Genomic DNA, 19,878 nt, shown 5'->3' on the forward strand with positions numbered 1-19,878 from the left:
GCCCTGATCAATACTTATGCATCAAATTATTATCGCTTCTTTTTGGCTTAAATAGTGTGTGTTTTGCAACTTTCAATCTTAGGATCCAATTATTAGTGGGTTTCCTTGTGTCACAGTACCTGCAGGCACATCAGTTTGGATGCACAAATCAGGTACACGTTGAACCTCTGTAATCCGGCACTCTCTGGTCTGGCAACATCTGTGATCCGGCATGATTTTAGTTGACCAGATGTCCACTTATCAGGCGTGTAGCCAACTTTCCTGCAGACCCATAAAGTTTAACAGCCACCAGTCCTGGCTCTGTGTTCTGTACTGTGATTTAGCTCTAATTTACCACTAACTGTCTTCTAAGAGCCCAGTAAGCAGTGGAAGTGTTGGTAATGCTGCTAGACAAATTCTCTGATTTGGCATCAGTCAGACCCCAAGGGTGCCAGACTAGAGAGGTTAAACTGTAATTGTAGGACCAGACAGAGACACGCACGCACATGTTTCTTGATTTGTACATACAAAACAAATACACGTGCATGTCACAGAGGCAGTTAAGAAAATATGTTGTCAATGTGAACCCTAATGTCCGTTTATCAAACAGTGTTACCAAAGTTGCTCAGGAAGACAACAAATCAAAAGTTGCTTCGGCACTAACAAAATCTAGCAATTCTCTCTTGGCACCAAAAGCCAAGTAAGAGTGATCTACTTTTCTGTAGGATGTGTACACCTCTTTGTAAGAACTTTTGGCTTTATTATTTGTCTTTAAATAATGCTTTTCTTTCTTACCTTTGATCTGTCTCCTTAAAGTTTCCAACTGTGTAATAAGCAGCATTTCTTCATGTTTAAGTATCTCAAACTGAACATCATACAATTCCAATTGGGTTTCATAATACTCAATTTCCAGCTTCTCTACTAGAGCTACATTCTCCTCTTGTTCATCTAGGTTTTCCATCTGCACGTTTCCGAAAAAGAGAAAAAAAAACAACAACAAAGAATCAGGAAAGTGCACACAGACACATACACAAACTCTAAGGTAGCTTTCTACCCAGCAAGCAATGCAGATGGAAACAGCAGGAGTAAAAACAACAGACTGACTACTTCGCCATTTCAGCTAAGGACAGATGGCTGCGGTGAGTAAAAGAGAGACATGAGACATAGCTGTGCGCCCTTTTTTGGCACTTATTTATGAATGAATGAAAACCACCAGTAAGAATTGTGTGCAATATATAAACAAACTAATAGCTGAAAGCCTGTGCTGGTGCATGGCTAAAATTTGTCAAGTGGTGGATAAAGGAAAGCTGAAAATGGCTGAGAACTTAAACTGGATTATAACAAATCCCATTGGTGATTGAATCTGGTATATTCTGAACTAAAAGAACTCTCAACCATGCTTGTAGCCGTTCCCATTGTTTCACACTGACTCAACAGACATTTCAGGTTTCAGAGGGACACAGTGACAAACCTGTAATCTTATTATATAGATAAAAAACACCTACACAGTTTTTTTTTCAAGCTTGATTTTTTTTTCTCCATTAGTAATTAAAATCTCATCTTTCCAGGACAACTCCGTGGCAACTGGAGACATCACAAGTTCCAAGAGACTGAATGATGAGCAATTAAGGGATGTTTAGTTGGACTGTTCATTGCTTTTAATGCTAATGCCTACTAAAAATAACTGCATAGTGTGTAGATCTATAGGGCATGACTGGGCATGCAAAAATTTTTACCTCAGTGACACATCCTTAGCTGACAAGATGATGAGCACAACAAATGCTTTAGAATGAAAGGCAGCAGAAAGTGAATGTGGTTAGATAGGCCCTCATTAACCAGGAGTTTCTGTTAACCGTTCATTTAAAGACAAAACGTTTCTTAAGGCCTCCTGTAAAAGGTAACAGTCAAGTCAAGTATTTGATCACGTCCTTAAAAAGCCAAGCTTTGAATTTTGAAGGTCTGTATGTGATCTCCATTCATGAGGGCCAGTGCCACATTGTTTGGACATTCATGTGCAGCATTTGATTTTACAAGGTAGAATCCTGATCTAGGACTGAAACCCAAAGTCTGTGTTATTTCAAAATGAAATACAACAAAAATGGCCAAACAAGTGTTATGAATGAGTGTGTCACAAACTGATCAGAGATAATACAATAGTAGATCAGAAATGACACAATAGTAATTATTTCCAGTGGTTTGATTTTACTGTTGAAAAGCTTTATCCAATAAAAATACTGTCTCATGACACTGCATCACATTTATTTTTTAATTAACAGAATATTGTGCCATACACAATTCTCCTCCCACCCTCTGTAAGAAAGGATAACATTAATAACAGGTCTCCAGTATGCAGAAATTGATTACAAAGGACCTTATATAAAATATAATGCACTGGACTTAGGAGTAACTGGAGACAATGTTATATATTGTCCTTGGAAAATAAAATGACACAATATAGTAGTGGTTAGACACAGTATCATTTAGAATTCTTGTATTAGTCAAGGCTCAATATTTCCCATTTCTGATGCAATGCTATTTCAAGTTAATATATCCTGAATCATTATAAGTGATTCCTTTTTACCTGAAAATACCTTATTTCTCAGTGTTAACACTAACAAGTGGACATGCTTTAAAAAAGGTAAAATAACACTTCAATTTGTAACCTTTTGCTAAACATTCATCTTTTCCCATCCCATGCACACCTGGGGGGGAAGGGGCTGAGTAATAATTTTAAAAAATGAGAAAATGTGCATTTTCCCGCAATATCAAAAAAGGAGAAGGGGGGACGAGCCTTTTTTGTTTCAATTACCTCCTTCCCCAAAATAAATTTTTAAAAAAATCAGATAAGTCTAGAAGTGGGAGGTTCCCTACCTCCTCCCAAAATGGTCTGAGGAAATCCTGGTTGGTTTGGGTTTATTTTAAACAAAGACATTTTTCATCACAATTAGACCACTCTCCTACTCCGCATGGCACTTTACTGCTCTTCTGAAATGGGTCTTTTGGCCCTGAACATCTCCCCTGAACATCTCCCACTGACTACAGTGGGCTTTGCGTGAGGTCCTTATGTTGGAATCACAGAAAAGAATTTGAGTCACAGTTTGCTAAAGTCTTACATTTTTCCGGATGTCAGCTCTCTTGTGATTCAGGCATAGTTCCCGCGCTCTCATGTGCTGAAGAGTCTCTTTAGCTAACATATACTTCAGGTTTTCTAGTCTTGGAGAAGCCGATGCCCAGGTGGTTTGGCCAAACCTTTTCTGATCTTGTTCCATTTGTTTGTGCATTGCTGCCAAACGAAAGGGTTGCAACAAAGTGTCATAAATGCTGTGGCACTGATAACCTTCTTTAGGTCCTGCTGAAAATGAAGTGCCAATGAACGCTGCCTGGTATTCAATATTTTGAGGGAATTACTTTAATGTACTTATTGTGTATTATTTTGAAATCCTAGAACTAGCAAGGCAGGAATCATTTTATTATAATAAAAGTCTAATGCATTTTATTATAATAAAAGTCTCAAGTTCCACCATGCACATAATTTAAATACATTAAATTCTCTAATGTAATTAATGGGATGAAATCTCCTTAATAGTTTGCACCAGAAAAAAATTAGAGTAAAATATATGTGCGTGAGGTGCTGTTTGTTGAGAGGCTTGTCAGCTGTAAATCTCAGACCTTGTCTACACACAAACTTGCACCGATGTAACCAGTGGTGGGATTTAAACCCATTTAATCAAACCGATGAAAGTTTTCATGCAGACACTTTTATTACTGACTAGAAGACTTACATGGCATGCTTGGGTCCTTCACTTAATTTTTGTTTTTCTTCATTTGAATCATTGCTCTGGGGAGGAGCTGAGGACGAGGGGTTCAGTACGCAGGCAGCTGCGGGGAGAGAGGACTAACCCCAGCCCTCTTTCACCACAGTAACTTGGGGCTAGGTGAAAAGCACCTGTCCATGGCCACTACAGCTCCAGCAAGCACAGCTGAGGGAGGGAGGCACATACCCCGGCTGGGACAGATCCAGATTCATCTGCTCCCTACACTCCCCCAGATAGAGGGAAGAATGAAGGAAAGTCCACTTTCCCCTTGCTTACTGATGAAAGGGAACAGCCAGCAATGCTCCCATACAAATGGGTGGGGAGGGAGCTTTAGTTCTCCCCCCCTCCCTAAAAGATGCCTGAGGCGGTGGAAGGTTTGGGGTTGGGACAGTCCTGGATGGGGGTAGGAAGGAGGTGCCCCCAGCCAGCCCCTTTCACCTATGTGGTGATTCTGTCTCTCTTCTGTATGGTTTTGAGAAGCAATTCCACTCCATGAGAAGCAATCTCAGAACATGATTCTGGGATGCATTAACAGGAGTGTTATGAGCAAGATACAAGAAGTCATTCTTCCGCTCTATTCTGTGCTGGTTAGGCCTCTGTTGGAGTACTGTGTCCAATTCTGGATACCACGTTTCAAGAAAGATGTGGAAAAATTGGAGAAGGTCCAGAGAAGAGCAACAAAAATGATTAAAGGTCTAGAAAATATGACCTATTCGGGAAGGCTGAAAGAATTGGGATTTTTTAGTTTCGAAAAGTGAAGACTGAGAGGGGACATAATAATGGTTTTCAAATATCTAAAAGGGTTTTACAAGGAGGAGGGAGAAAAATTCTTCTCCTTGACCTCTGAGGATGGGACAAGAAGCAATGGGCTTAAATTGCAGCAAGAGAGGTTTAGGTTGGACATTAGGAAAAACTTCCTGTCAGGGTGGTTAAACACTGGAGTACATTGCCTACAGGGGTTGTGGAACCTCCATCACTGGAGATATTTAAGAGGAGGTTAGGCAGTAATCTGTCAGGGATGATGTAGTCAGTGCTTGGTCCTGCTGTGAGGGCAGGGGACTGGACTTGATGACCTCTCGAGGTTCCTTCTGGTTTTATGATTCCAGGCAAATCCCATTTTCCTGGCACAACCAAACAGAGACCTTGCTTTAAGTTATGATAAGAGGAAGCCGTATGCTGAATTTGGTGATCCTAGCTCTTAGCATGTAGAAGGCATTCTTGAACACACACACACACACACTCGCACTCGCACTCTCTCTCTCTCTCTCTCTCTCTCTCTCTCTCACTCTCACTCTCACTCTCAAATACATAGATGTCAGAGATTGTTCATGCTGGCCCCAGGATCTGCAGGTGGGTGAGAATGCAAAGTGGTTCCAGGGTGCTCTTTTCCTATCTGCTCTCTTGTACTGAGCACAGCTCAGCCACACAAGGACATACAGCCTTAAAGTCAACTCCTTATGAAGTTCTTAGTAAGCTCTCCCTCATTACCTGCCAGAGCTGTTACAGTTTCTTTGAAGTAGCTCACAGTGATGTCCTGAATGGAGCACACCGCTTCTTCGGCCTGCTTAGTCCAATCTTCAGCCTCTTTCTGCAAGGCTTCTATTCTTTTAGGGCCCAGCCTATCCATCTGTAAAGATTTCTACAAAGAGACATGTTATTCTTCGACACGTCAATCCCAACAGTGTTGTAGCTCAGCATGCACAATACAGTGGAAACTGAGCCAAGGCACACCACGATGGCTGCCGTGATCTCTACTCTACTGCAGTGAAGTGAGTCACTACAATTAATTGAAGAGACCCTATTTTTTGTTCTCGTTTTCAGAGCCACTTTTGCTCTGTAACAATGGCTTGAGCACTGCTAGTTAGAAAAAACAATGGATTAATTTATTTCTTAAAGCAGTGTTGACCTTCATCGTTTGTGTCTGTAAAGGTTTATCTGTGACCAAGAGAAACTCAAATATACAGTTTCAACTTCACTAGTCTAGCATTCTAGAGCTATAAAAGGTTAACCGGTTAACCAGTTACCTGATAAGCATTAACCTTATCAGTATGCTTATGGGGTAACCAGTTATGGAGGGATGGGCTGGAGAGCAGCTGCCCACCCACCTGGCTGAGGAGCAGTAGGGCTAGCCTGGGCTGGAGAAAACCCCTGCCCACAGGAGGGTGGCCAGCAGGACCCCACGCGGCAGGGGCCACTGCCTGGAACAGCCCCCACTGGGAGTAAACTGGTTAAATGATAGAAATTAACTCATTTAACCAGTTAACATTGTCATGGGTATTTACATCCCTACTCAGGACCTGACAGGTGCGGAAGCAGAGAATTTGCTGAACTACAGGGTCAATACTCTCTAGCAGCATTACCAACATTTCAACTGCTTAATGGGCTCTTAGAAGACATTTAGGAGTAAATCTGGTGTCATATTTAAGATTTTAATATAAACAGAACCAAAACATTTCAGAGTTTGGTCCTCTGTAAATAAAGCAACACACAGGCTACTGTAACAACTTGTGTTTTGATCTTAGACTTAATTTGCAGGCTCAATAAAGTGAATTAATCATGATGCTATAGCTTTAACTCTGTGTTACTCTGCTTCTGTTAATTTCACCTAAGACATCATTTTAGCACTTCTTTAACAGTGTATTAAAAAGAAAAAGCAAAGCAAAGCATGACTGCCCTCCTGAAAAGCATACTAATACAATTGGAGGGTACATCTGATGGAAAAAACATAAAATACTGATGGTTGGAATTTTCAAAAGTGAAAAAAGAGCACAAGTCCTTTTGAAAGTTAATACCACTTGTGTTCTTTTGTTGCTAAAGTCCCTGAAAACTCAGAATACCAGGAAAATGCCAGAGCTGAAGGGTTTTTTGCTTTAAAAAACCCAACACACCATCATCAATGAAAGAAACAAAACAGAGCATCTGAGGTAAAGCTAGCTGAAGCCTGGGGATGAGACGCTATTCAAGCCTTTATCACCAAATAGATCTTACACAGGCTACTGACAACAGGTCAGCTATATCTTGGAATTTTTCAGATTTTTACCATGGTACTCATGTTTGATGAACTTGGGGAATAATGCCAGGGAACATAAATCTTGGACATGCTTCAGTAACTCAGAAGCTAAATGGCACTAGGGGCAGGTGGAGCATATCACAAGCCAGGGAGTTAAATCTTTTAAAGGAAAACCTACCAGGATTTCCAGTCTGTATAATGTTGCCAATTCTCGCATATCTCTAAACGGCTGCAGTAAATATTGGTAGAATTGTGTTGCCAAGGTAACTAATTCCTGATAAGCTTCATCTTCTTCTTCATAAACTTTCATTAAAGCCACCATTGTGTGAGCATTTTTATGCTTCTGTAGAACCTAAGAGATAAAAAGGTGTGTAAGTTAGCGTTAGCTGCAATATGTGCACATTTCTTGGGAGAATGGACAGGAACAGCAGCACAGCTATGCCTCAGAGCCTGCATTTTGTATTTGGGTATATTGTCACCATTGACATATGTGAGTAGAAAGCACCTGTCACTTAGCATTAGTTGAAATAGTCAAGACTTCCACTTACAAGAGATGTACTCAAGGCATTCAGCAATGACCTTGAGCAGGAAGTATCACCAATGACAAATGTGTAAGGGCACTAATTGCTGAACATTACGTTAGAAGAATGACTACACAATGGTGCTTAGGGCATTTTACTTTTTATTGTAAAAAATTGTAATAATTTGCACAAATGATTTTGTCATCGCCTACTATAAATATGGCTAGCTTGCACAGTAACTAGGTAAGACACTATGTACACTAAGGACAAAGAAGCATTTCTTAAAATCTCATTCTTGCATCTTCTCTTCCTCCCCCAAGACTACTAAAAGCCTACTAATGCAAAGTGGATTTTGTGTCTTTGTGACTCCAGGCACAAAGATACAAACTTTAATTTAAAAATATCAGTTCAGACACAGGCTTTTATTCCTGATAATTTCTGAAGCATACTACAGGCAGTCCCCGGGTTACGTACAAGATAGGGACTGTAGGTTTGTTCTTAAGTTGAATCTGTATGTAAGTCGGAACTGGCGTCCAGATTCAGCCGCTGCTTCTTCCGGGACCAACCGGCAGCACCCCAGCTGCTCTGCCACAGGCGTCCGGAGAAAAGCCTAGTCTGCCGGGGGGGGGGGGGGGCGTACTAGATGCGCCCCAGCAGACCAGGAAGACACGGGCGGCGGACCGAGACGCACCGCGGTTCCGCTGCCTGGGTCCTCCGCGGCTTTGCTCCCAGTCTCCCTGGTCTGCTGGAGAGCCCCCCGCTGCCCGAGCGCCCCCCCCCCCCGCACGGCTTTGCAAAGCCTCGGGGAAGCCGGCAGCAGAGCAGCCCAGGCGCACCTGGGCTGCCTCGCTGCCCGAGCCCCCCCCCCCCCCCCCCCCCCCGCGGCTTTGCTCTGCGTCTTCCTGGTCTGCAGACCAGGGAGATGCAGAGAAAGCCCCAGAGTACACGGGCGGCAGGACCGCAAGGTCCCGCAGTCCGTGTACTCTGGGGCAGCCTCGTTCGTAACTGCGGATCCGACATAAGTCGGATCCGCGTAAGTCGGGGACTGCCTGTATAGTTCTATTCTTAAAGATACATGCCATTCTTACTCTGCATGTATCTTTTAACTCAATCTTAACTATGCCAATAATACGTATTTTGAATTTTAATTCTTTTAGGGAGGGACTCTCTCTTCCTATGTCTGTACAGTGCCTTGCATGGGTAACCCAGGCTCATTTATGGCCTTTTAAGTGCTACTGCAATATAAATGTTTTTTTTTTCAAAGTTGCAAATTTAATAGAATACCACTAGATCAATGCATATTAGTTGCTAGTCACAAAATGGAAACAAAATCATGACATTTTCATGGCACCATGTGACACCCATTTCTTGTTATTTCAAGGTGTTCAAGAAAAAAAAATCACAAAAATTTCTTAGTTTTATGTGTTGTGAAAGAGAAACTGACAACAGCCCGGTCTATGTACCAGTTAAGCCGGGGCCAACTACACAGAGAATCATCATCCTTACACAGGAGGACGCTGGTTGTGACACCAAGCCTTGAAGTGTGAAAGAGGAAAAAAAGAGCAGATACTGTGGAACGTGACAGGGAAATGAAGTTTTCTCTGCAGGGAGGGGAAATAAATGGGAAATTTGGACCTGATCGTGTTGCCATTGAGAGGTGAAAAGCCTCACCCTCTACTGCTTGATTGTGGCTAAAAGGGCAAGAGTACCATCAACAGGCCCTAAAAAGCCCCAGTTTCAGATAGGTGAGAAGTCTCCCAATGCACACCGCATGTCCTGACACAGGTGAGGCATATTAGAGGCTAGGCTGCACAGCATTGCTGAGATTTCAGGCAGCACTGGGGGTCATAGGGTTGCCCCATGAGGCTGATGTAACTAAGCTGGGTCCCCCACAAGCAACTTGAGGCAATTTAATGATCTGTTTCTTCCATTGTACAAGGCAAGGGAACAATGAAGTTGGAATGAAAGCACAGTGATTTGCTTCATTTTTGGTTCTCATGTACAATGGGGCGCGGGGGGGAGAGAAAGTGTTCCATGTCACTGCTGGTGATAGGGTTGCCAGATGGTTTCAACAAAAATACCGGACACTTGACATTATATTACAATCTACATTGCATCTTATTTAGAAAATACCAGATATTTATATTTTCTCAATTTGTTTCCTGAACAGAAAGCTCAAATACTGACTGTCCGGTTCAAAACCAGACTCCTGGCAACCTTAACTGGTGAACATTTATCATTATTTCCTCCCAATCACTAAATATTAAATACTCATGAGAACATTTGAATTAATCTTAAATTTTGTAAAACCCTCCATTATAAGACCTAATTTTCTTTCACAAGAAATCTGACTCCTTATTAGCTATAACGGTTCAGGTGGCGTTGCTATAACTGCAACTACATTGCTATAATTTCACTTTGGAATAAAAATTGATGAAATCTCTATATATTTCTATATGTCTCTGTTGGGCCTAGTCTATACTATAAAAAAAAGATATATGCTTCAATATGGTGCAGTAGGGAGAAGCAAGCAGAATCCATTTATTACTGCCTCTAGTTCAATTTACACTGGAACTGTCACCATTAATGGAAGGACTTGATTATAACACCAGAAGGATGATCTTGTATTTAAAACCAGTCAGGAGATGACAATTTTATTGATGGCTCTGACCCAGCAGTCCCATGTTACTTTGGGGGAAAGTAACAGAACCTCAGTTTTCTAACCTTTAAAATGAATATAAACAACTCACAGTTGCATTCATTAAAGAGGCCAGTAGACAACAGGGCTGTGAAAGGCATCCCCTGACAGGGCTAAATAATTTGCCCAGATTGCAGAATAGATGGAGCTTGGCCATGGTTTAATCATGTTCCCAAAGTGTGCTAAAGGCCTGCCAAAGTCCCAGGCTGTTGCATGATTCAGGGCCAGTTTCATACTGTGTGAAATCCCACGTACATGGAAAGACTTAACAGTGCTTTAACTGGGTCAGGAGTCATATATGTTTACTCTGGGGATCCAGTTACAGTCTTTTTACCTTATTAAAATGTAAATAGAATCCCCTGCATGAATATTTATTGTCATTCAGGAAAAATCTGATTATTGTGTAGATATACCAGGAAATACAGCAGGCTATATGAAAATGAGGCCAAAAACTGACTATTCAGCCACTTATAAAGCTGCTATGTTGTCCTAAAAAACACTCACCTCATTGCTTTTAAGAAAAGGAATCTAGTTACAGCAAACATGGTTGTATGGATGCAGTAAAATTAGTCTTGAAAATTATTTTTCAAAACTGTTTCAGAGTTAAATCCTATCTGCAGCTAAGAGAACCAAAAAAATGCCACCATGGCTTAACAGTCAAGTAAAAGACACAGTGATAGATAAAAAGACATCTCTTTTAAAAAGTGTCAGTCAAATCCTACCGAGGAAAATAGAAAGGAGCATAAACTCTATTAAATTAATTGTAGAAATATAAGAAAAGCCAAAAGGGAATTTGAAGAACAGCTAGCCAAAAATTCAAAAAGTAATAGCAAAATGTTTTTTTTAAGTACATCAAAAGCAGGGAGCCTGCTAGACAACCAGTAGGGTCCTTGGACAATCAAGATGCTAAAGGAGCACTCAGATGATAAAGTTATTGAAGAGAAACTAAATGAATTCTTTGCTTCCGTCTTCATGATTGAGGATGTTAGGGAGACTGCCAAACATGAGCCATTCTTTTTAGGTGACAAATCTGAGGGATTGTCCCAGATTGAGGTGTCTTTAGAGGAGGTTTAGGAACAAATTGATAAACTTAACAGTAACAAGTCATCAGGGCCAGATGGCATTCACCCAAGAGTTCTGAAAGAACTCAAATGTGAAAACGCGGAACTATTACCTGTGTTTTGCAACCTATCCTTTAAATCGGCTTCTGTACCTAATGACTGGAAGATTGCTAATGTGTCACCAACATTTAAAAAGGGCTCCAGAGGTGATCCTGACAATTACAGATCAGTAAGAATAACATCAGTACTGGGAAAATTGGTTGAAACTACAGTAAAGACTAAAATTGTCAAACACATAGATGAACATAATTTGTTGGAGGAAAGTCAACATGGTTTCTGTAAAGGGAAATCATGCCTTACTAATCTAATAGAGTTCTTTGAGGTGTCAACAAACATGTTGGAGAAAGGAGTCAACAGTAAGGTGGCAAAATTTGCAGATGATACCAAACTATTCAAGATAGTTTAGACCAAAGCAGACTGTGAAGAGCTTCAAAAAGATCTCACCAAACTAAGTGATCGGGCAACAAAATGGCGAATGAAATTTAATGTTGATAAATGTAAAGTAATGCACATTAGAAAAGATAATCCCAACTACGCATACAATATGAGGACTAATTTAACTACAGGCAGTCCCCGGATTACGTACAAGATAGGGACTGTAGGTTTGTTCTTAAGTTGAATCTGTATGTAAGTCGGAACTGGCGTCAGCCGCTGCTGAAACTGATCAGTTTCAACTGTGGCTGAATCTGGACGCCAGTTCTGACTTACATACAGATTCAACTTAAGAAACCCAGGCGTCCCCAAGTCAGCTGCTGCTGAAACTGATCAGCGGCTGATTCCAGGAAGCCCGGGGCAGAGCAGCTCTGCCTCGGGCTTCCTGTAGTCAGCCGCTGGTCAGTTTCAGCAGCGGCTGACTTGGGGACGCCTGGGGCAGAGCAGCTGGGTTGCTCCAGTAGCGCTGCTCCTCGGCGCTACTGGAGCAACCCAGCAGCACCCAAGCTGCTCTGCCCCAGGCGTCCTGATTCAGCCGCTGCTGAAACTGAATCAGGATGCCTGGGGCAGAGCAGCTGGGGGGCTGCCAGGTTGGTCCGGAGCGGCGCTGCGGGACCAACCCGGCAGCCCCCAGCTGCTCTACCCCAGGTGTAGGCAAGAAAAGCCTGGTCTGCTGGGGGGGGGGGCACTAGCTGCATCCCCCCCCCCCCAGCAGACCAGGGAGACGGGGAGCAAAGCCGCGGAGCACGCCCGCAGCAGGACAGCCCAGGCGCGCCGCGGCTGTCCCACTGCGGGTGTGCTCCGAGGCTTTGCTCCCCATCTCCCTGGTCTGCTGGTCGGGAGACGGGGAGCAAAGCCTTGGAGCATGCCCGCAGGGGGACAGCTCAAGTGTGCCCAGGCTGTCCCGCTGCAGGCGTGCTCCAAGGCTTTGCTCCCCATCTCCCTGCAGACCAGGGAGACGGGGAGCAGCTTTTCTCGCCCCGGAGGACGGGGGCGGCGGACCGCGGCGCATCTGGGCGTCCCGCCGCTCCCGTCCTCCGGGGCGAGAAAAGCCCCGTTCGTAACTGCGGATCCGACATAAGTCGGATCCGTGTAACTCGGGGACTGCCTGTATAATTACTCATTAGAGATATCTTGGAGTCATTGTGTACAGTTCTCTGAAAACATCCACTCAGTGTGCAGCGGCAGTCAAAAATGCAAATGTTACAAATCATTAAATAAGGGATAGAGAATAAGACAGAGAATATCTTATTGCCTCTATATAAAACCATGGTACACCCACTTCTTGAATACTGAGTACAGATGTGGTTGCCTCATCTAAAAAAAAAAATTGCCACTGGAAAAGGTTCAGAGAAGGGCAACAAAAATGATTAGGAGTTTGGAACAGATCCCATATGATGAGAGATTAAAGACTTGGACTTTTCATCTTAGAAAAAAGGAGACTAAGCAGAGGATATGATAGAGGTTCATAAAATCATGACTGGTGTGGAAAAAATAAATAAGGAAAAGTTATTTACTTGTTCTCATAATGCAAGAACTGGGGTCACCCAATGAAATTAATAGGCAGCAGGTTTAAAACAAACAAAAGAAAGTTTTTTTTCATGCACAACACAGTCAATCTGTGGAACTCCTTGCCACAGGATGTTGTGAAGACTAGAACTTTAACAGGGTTCAAAAAAGAGCTAGATAAATTAATGGAGATTAAGTCCATCAATGGCTATTAGCCATGATGGGTAGGAATGGTGTCCTTAGTCTGTTTGTCTGGAAATGGATGACAGGAGAGGGATAACATGATTACCCATTGGCTACGTCTAGACTGGCAAGATTTTCCGCAAATGCTTTTAACGGAAAAGTTTTTCCGTTAAAAGCATTTGTCGAAAAGAGCGTCTAGATTGGCACGGACGCTTTTCCGCAAAAGCATGTTTTGTGGAAAAGCGTCCGTGCCAATATAGACGCGGTTTTGCACAAGAAAGCCCTGATCGCCATTTTCGCCATCGGGGCTTTTTTGTGCAAAACAATACCGCGTTGTCTACACTGGCCCTCTTGCGCAAAAGCATTTGCGCAAGAGGGCTTTTGCCCGAACAGAAGCAGCATAGCATTTCCGCAAGAACACTGACAATCTTACATGAGATCGTCAGTGTTCTTGCGGAAATTCAAGCGCCCAGTGTAGACAGCTGGCAAGTTTTTCCACAAAAGCAACTGCTTTTGTGGAAAAACTTGCCAGTCTAGATGCAGCCATTGTGTTCACTCCCTCTGGGGCATCTGGCATTGACCATTGTCGGCTGACAGGATACTGAGCTGGATGGACCTTTGGTCTGACCCAGTATGGTCAGTCTTATGTTACTAGGAACTATTTTTAAAGTGATTTCTTAACACTGCTGAAAATAGAGAGATGCCCCTAACATAATAATGAACAGACTTTCAATCATATTGCCTTGAAGTAGATTATTTTTTTATCTGTTCACGAATGAAAATTGGCAGTTTTTCAGAAAGTGTATTTATGCACACAGGAAGTAAGAGCTTGTATCACAATTAATTTATACACCTACTAAGCCAAAAGCTCATGCTCAGTGTGCATCTACACAGCACGGTTATTTTGGAAAAAATGGCTGTTATTTCAAAATAACAATGCGAGCATCTACACAGCAATTCTGTTATTTCAAAATAATTCTGAAATAACGGACAGCTTATTCCAAAATCTGTAAACCTCATTCCACTAGGAATAACGCCCATTTCAGAATAGCTATTTTGGAGAAAAAATTCCAAAATAGTTTTTCAAAATAAGCATGCTGTGTAGACCTACCCTTAGGCATCCATAACAAGGTATTTGGCACAGGCATAGGATCGCTTCAGTAAAAACTGAAATTTTAAGCTGTATGCAAGTACTAGGGATGTTAGCAAACACTGATTTTTGTAAATATTGTAACTGCTGAATTTTTCAATGGTTACATGTTTACACGAAGGGGGACAGGCAGGAGCTGGTATTCATGGGGAGTTGGCTTTAAGCCAGCTCCCGCAAGACCCAGCTCCCGCCTGCCACCTCTGATCCAGAGGCAGCAGTGCAGGGAGCCAACTTGATAGCTGGCTTGCTCCACCCTCAAGCACCCACTCCCATCTCACATCCCCTCCCCGTGCTGCTGCCTCTGTAGGAGGCAGCAAAGGGGGGGAAGAGGCTCCGTGGGAGCTGGCACCAGCTCCCACCCTTGGTGACTCTGACACAGAGACAGCAAGGGGATGTGTGTAGTCGTTAGGATTAACCGATGAGCCCAGATTTATCAGTTAATCGTGTAAATGACTACAGGCTAACATCAGTAGCATGTACCAGTTGGTATTCTACATAAATTAGGTGCTCCCAGACTTTTTAGCGAGAAGGTAGTTTTAAGATTATGGGCTGATTAGTTTGCAACATTATTTTGTGCTCTTATTTTTGGAACATATTGTACAGTCTATGGGTACACCGGTGGATTTTCTTAGTTGAGGTTTATTTAAAAAATAATGCCTTGAGTATCTTGCACACTACTTTTTATAGGGCACCTGCAACTCATTTTCATTCCATATCCTTATAGACGTAGCCTTTGGAATGACTGATATAAACTCAGATATTGGTGTGTCAGCTATTTTTGGCTATATACGTGTTTATTCATGTAAACACAAAGCTTCATACTAGTCCAATATTCCACAATGTTGTATCCTTATATTTGCTCACACTCTAAAATGGCATTCTAGCATCAGACTAGATGATGGGCTGGAAGAGGGTGCATTACTGATTAATGAGGAAGTCACCATAATTTGAAGATCTACTAAAACAGCGAATATATTTGATAACTAAGCCCAAACTAGGGAACTAGCATCTTCAAGAGAGGGTGGTTGGATCGATAATGTAAATCTATTGTAGTGCTATGTACAAGTTTGAAGGGTTGGGGTCCAAATGAGGCAGTTCAAGAAGAACTGGGGACAGTGTGGTGCTTTCAGTGTCAGTCACGCTAACTAATCAGAAACACATAAATCAGTGGGTGTTTGTAGAATGAATTCTCCCATTCCTGCTGGCATATAACTTTAACTTTCTAGCAGGAGCCCTAAAGATTCCACCAGCAGCAGTCCTGATCCTTGTCTCATGGAGGAAGCTTAGTCGCCAGTGAAATGAGGAGTAAGTAGCCTCTCTGCATAGTTTTTATATTAACTTGTAAAAGCACTTTGGGGCTGGAGAGTGCTATGAAAAAAGAATTAGACCTGTAAAAGCTCAAAGCACTGTAGTGCATTAGGATACTGGTCTGGAGATGGGTAAAATGTTCAAAAGCAATCTCTTTCAGTGCACATGGCTCCAATATTCCCTTTAGTTTTTTCCATCCGTGTGCAGCACAAATGTTATGTGCACTCAGGCCCCTGCAGATGTGTGCCAGCAGTAGAAACATGCTACTGGCTGTAGGTGGCTATGGGTGCTCTGTTAATCAGTTGGGTCATCTTTTAATCTCTCTTGAGCGGCCACCCAAGCGCTCAGTTTACAGGGAACACTGCATGGCTATTTCCTGGGTTCAGATGGTGACCTTACAAAAGCCATCATATTTCACGTTCCTCAGTCCACACCAAGCAAAGTGGCAATTTTGGCTAATGGTCAATTTTAGCTTGAAATCCAAACAAGAGTGACTTGTACCAACCCTACCAAAGCCACCACGTGGTGCAGACCCATTCTCTCTAGCCCCAGGGCCATTCCATGATGGAGACTCTGGTTTGCCCACGTGTTCAGGCTTCTCATGCCAGGTTATGCTGTCACCTTCAGAGCTGGGAGGGGCACCTGGCACGAAGTGCCCCCAGAGCATGTACCGTGCCACACAGCTTGTCAACAGCATGTACCGTGCCACACAGCTTGTCAACAGCATAGAGCACATCCCCCCACTGGCTTGGGCACCTGCACAGGGATCCTCAGGGCCAGCCCCTCAGGATGCCTGTGCCCACAGGTTCCATCCCCAAACACCCAGCCCAGGAGCCCGTACCCTCCGCAGGGCCTCTTTTGACCCCACCAGCTGCCCCTTCAGGGCCTTCCTGCGGAACTCGTGCAGGTTCTCGAAGTACTCGGCCTCCTGCTGCTGGTCCTGGGCGAAGAGCGAGTCCAGCACCACCCTGCGGCCGCACAGCTCCAGCGCCCAGCCCAGGTAGCGCTCCAGCCCGCGACACAGGGCCTCCAGCTCGGCCTCCTCCAGCACCGGCCCGCTGGGGAAGAGAAGCGCCCACAGGCTGCCGCTGCTCTGGCCGGGCAGCACGGGGGGCAGCTGGGGGAAGCAGGGCTCCAGCCGCTCGCTCAGCGCCGCCAGCTGCCGGTGTACGCCCAGCAGGGCCTGCGCCGAGAACAGGCCAGCCCAGCTCTGCTGCTGCGTCTCTTCGCCATCTCCTCCGGCTGCCGGGCCGGCCGCCTCCCGCTGCTGCTCCTGCAGGGTGCGGTTGTGGCAGGTCACGGCGAACTTGCTCTCGATCTCGTTCCAGCCCACAAGGAAGCGCAGCTTGTGGGGCTCGGGCTCGGCGAACGCGTTCTCCCGGATAGCCACCCAGCCCTCCAGGCTGTCGGGCTGCTGCTCGGCCTCCATGGCCCAGCCCGGGGCAGGCGGCTCAGAGCTCAGCCAGGCTGCCGGGACCGCCGCCCGCGGGCGCCACTCGCTGCTCCCCCAGCTGTGCCCAACGTTCCGCCCCCCGCTACTTTGTATCAGGCGGAACGAAAGGGAAAGTGACATGTCTTAAAGGGAAGCGCGAGGAGGGGGAGATGTATTCGGGAGTGATATACGTCACCAGAGCTTCAGCTTTTGATTGGTTTCTTAGCCTGGGGGCGGAGCCAAAGAGTTGCCCCAGGAAGTAGAGCGCGTTGACGAACAGATGGCTGCTGGAAGTGGTGTTCAGCCTGTGCCTTTAAAAGGAGGGGACTAGAGGCGCTCGGGTATCGGATAGTTAGCTGAATATGAAAAAACTCCACATATGCATGTGAACCTCCCTCCCTCCCTCCCTCTGTCCCTCCTAAATGCTAGCGTTCTTTGAGTTAAACCACTATAAAAATGCAGTTCACACGAATAATTCAGGCACCTGCAGTTTCTCTGAGCACAAACAATAGTCAGTTGAGGAAATGAGATTTTCATGCTGTGCATGTGAAGTAGTATGTCACAGAGAACTGTGTTAATGTAACATTGAGAAATTATGCTCACTCAAGAATCATGAAATACAGTCACTTCCATTATCACAATCTCTCAGTATTATTTTGCCCACTGTTGAAACACAGGCAGATCTGGTTCAGGGCTCATCCCTTGCCTCAGTTTATCCTTGGATTGCCATCTCACTGTTTTCCTCTCTAGTATTCTACCAGTTTTCCCTGTAAAACAAGTGTGATGGGTTGGATCACAGATATCCTCTTGAGACTGTCACCCATCTCAATGTGCTGATCATACCATTAAACCCATCTACCTACCCTCTGGGGGCACTCCAGCACCCTGTCCTGCTGGTCCAGAAGCTCTGCTCTGTCCTGCCACAGCAAAGGCACAGATTTGGGGGTAACAGCCCCCCAGCAGAGTAACAAAGACACTGCTAAAAGCTCACTTCTAGGAGGACTCAATTACAGACATTTGACATCACCCAGGAGCACAGCCTTCCCTGGAAGGATTCCATCTTACTCTGTAAAAAGTTTTACACAGAGAAAGCTCATAGAGTGTGTTCTCTTTATCAGTGAAGGAGAGATAGGCACAGATATTCATCTCCCCCCAGGTAACAATTATTTAAACTGGATTTGATAATAAACAAGAGTTATTTTATTAAGTATAAAAAGTAGGATTTAAGTGGTTGCAAGTGATGACAGATAGATCAAATTTACTAAGACAAAATAAAATATGCCAATTAAGCCTAATACACTAAGGCTACATCTAGCTTGCATCCCTTTTTCGTAAAAGGGATGCAAATTAGACGTATTGCAATTGCTAATGAAGCGGGGATTTAAATCTCCCCTGCTTCATTAGCATAAAATGGCTGCCACTTTTTTTCGGCTCAGAGCATTGCCAGAAAAAAGCGCCAATCTAGACGCGGATCTTTCGGAAAATAAAGCCTTTTCCGAAAGATCCCTTAACCCTTATTTTAAGAGGGATAAAGGCTCTTTAGAAAAAGGCTTTATTTTCCAAAAGATACAAGTCTAGACTGGTGCTTTTTTCCGGCAAAGCTCCGAGCCGAAAAAAATCGGCAGCCATTTTTATGCTAATGAAGCGGAGGAGATTTAAATCCCCGCTTCATTAGCAATTGCGATATGTCTAATTTGCATCCCATTTACAAAAAAAGGATGCAATCTACATGTAGCCCAAGGCTATGTCTAGACTGGTCAGTTTTTCCGGAAAATCAGCTGCTTTTCCGGAAAAACTTGACAGCTGTCTACACTGGCTGCTTGAATTTCCACAAAAGCACTGACTTCCTACTGTAAGAAATCAGTGCTTCTTGCGGAAATATTATTCTGCTCCCCTTCAGGCAACAGTCCCTTTTGTGCAAAGCTTTTGAGCAAAAGGGCCAGTGTAGACAGCTCAGATTTGTTTTCTGCAAAAAAGCCCCAATCGCGAAAATGGCGATCGGGGCTTTTTTTGCCGAAAAACGCATCTAGATTGGCACGGACGCTTTTTCACAAAAAGTGCTTTTGCGGAAAAGCGTCCGTGCCAATCTAGACACTCTGTTCCAAAAATGCTTTTAACGGAAAACTTTTCCGTTAAAAGCATTTCCGGAAAATCATGCCAGTCTAGACGCAGCCTAAGGGTGCATCTAGACTGGCAAGATTTTGCACAAAAGCAGTCGCTTTTGTGCAAAAACTTGCCAGCTGTCTACACTGGCCGCTTTAATTTGCACAAGAGCACTGACATTCTAATGTAAGAATTCAGTGCTTCTTGCGCAAACACTTTGACGCTCCCGCTCAGGGATAAGCACTCTTGTGCAAGAATACTTGCGCAAGAGGGCCAGTGTAGATAGGCACCTTAATTTTTTGCGCAAGAAAGCCCGATGGCTAAAATGGCCATTGGAGCTTTCTTGCGCAAAAGCGCGTCTATACTGGGCATGGATGCTTTTGCGCAAAAGCACTTTTTGCGCAAAAGCGCCCATGCCAATCTAGATGCTCTTTTGTGGAAATACTTTTAACGGAAAAACTTTTCCGTTAAAAGTATTTCCGCAAAATCATGCCAGTCCAGACGCAGCCTAAGAGAAATTGTTAAAAATAATAATTTGTCATTGTAGCCCTTATTCCAGATAAAAGGTTTTGTATCAATAATGGTTTTCACCAGAAGATCTAGACTGATAAGCAGGT

General features: G+C 43.9%; 1 protein-coding gene across 1 annotated transcript in view; it reads right to left on the bottom strand.

Annotated features, from left to right (window-relative positions):
- Window positions 1–17,351, bottom strand: part of WHAMM (WASP homolog associated with actin, golgi membranes and microtubules) — a 30,228-nt gene extending 12,877 nt beyond the window's left edge. The window contains exons 1-5 of the mRNA XM_006139241.4: window positions 16,568–17,351; window positions 6,983–7,156; window positions 5,283–5,433; window positions 3,093–3,262; window positions 775–940 (exon numbers count right to left, since the gene is read on the bottom strand). Of these exons, the coding sequence (XP_006139303.4) occupies window positions 775–940; window positions 3,093–3,262; window positions 5,283–5,433; window positions 6,983–7,156; window positions 16,568–17,299 (1,393 nt within the window). The 5' untranslated portion in view covers window positions 17,300–17,351. The remainder of the gene's footprint in view (window positions 1–774; window positions 941–3,092; window positions 3,263–5,282; window positions 5,434–6,982; window positions 7,157–16,567) is intronic.
- Window positions 17,352–19,878: the final 2,527 nt, after the last annotated feature.

The sequence above is a fragment of the Pelodiscus sinensis genome, chromosome 14 (genome assembly GCF_049634645.1).
Source record: "Pelodiscus sinensis isolate JC-2024 chromosome 14, ASM4963464v1, whole genome shotgun sequence".
NCBI classification, from domain to species: Eukaryota; Metazoa; Chordata; order Testudines; family Trionychidae; genus Pelodiscus; species Pelodiscus sinensis.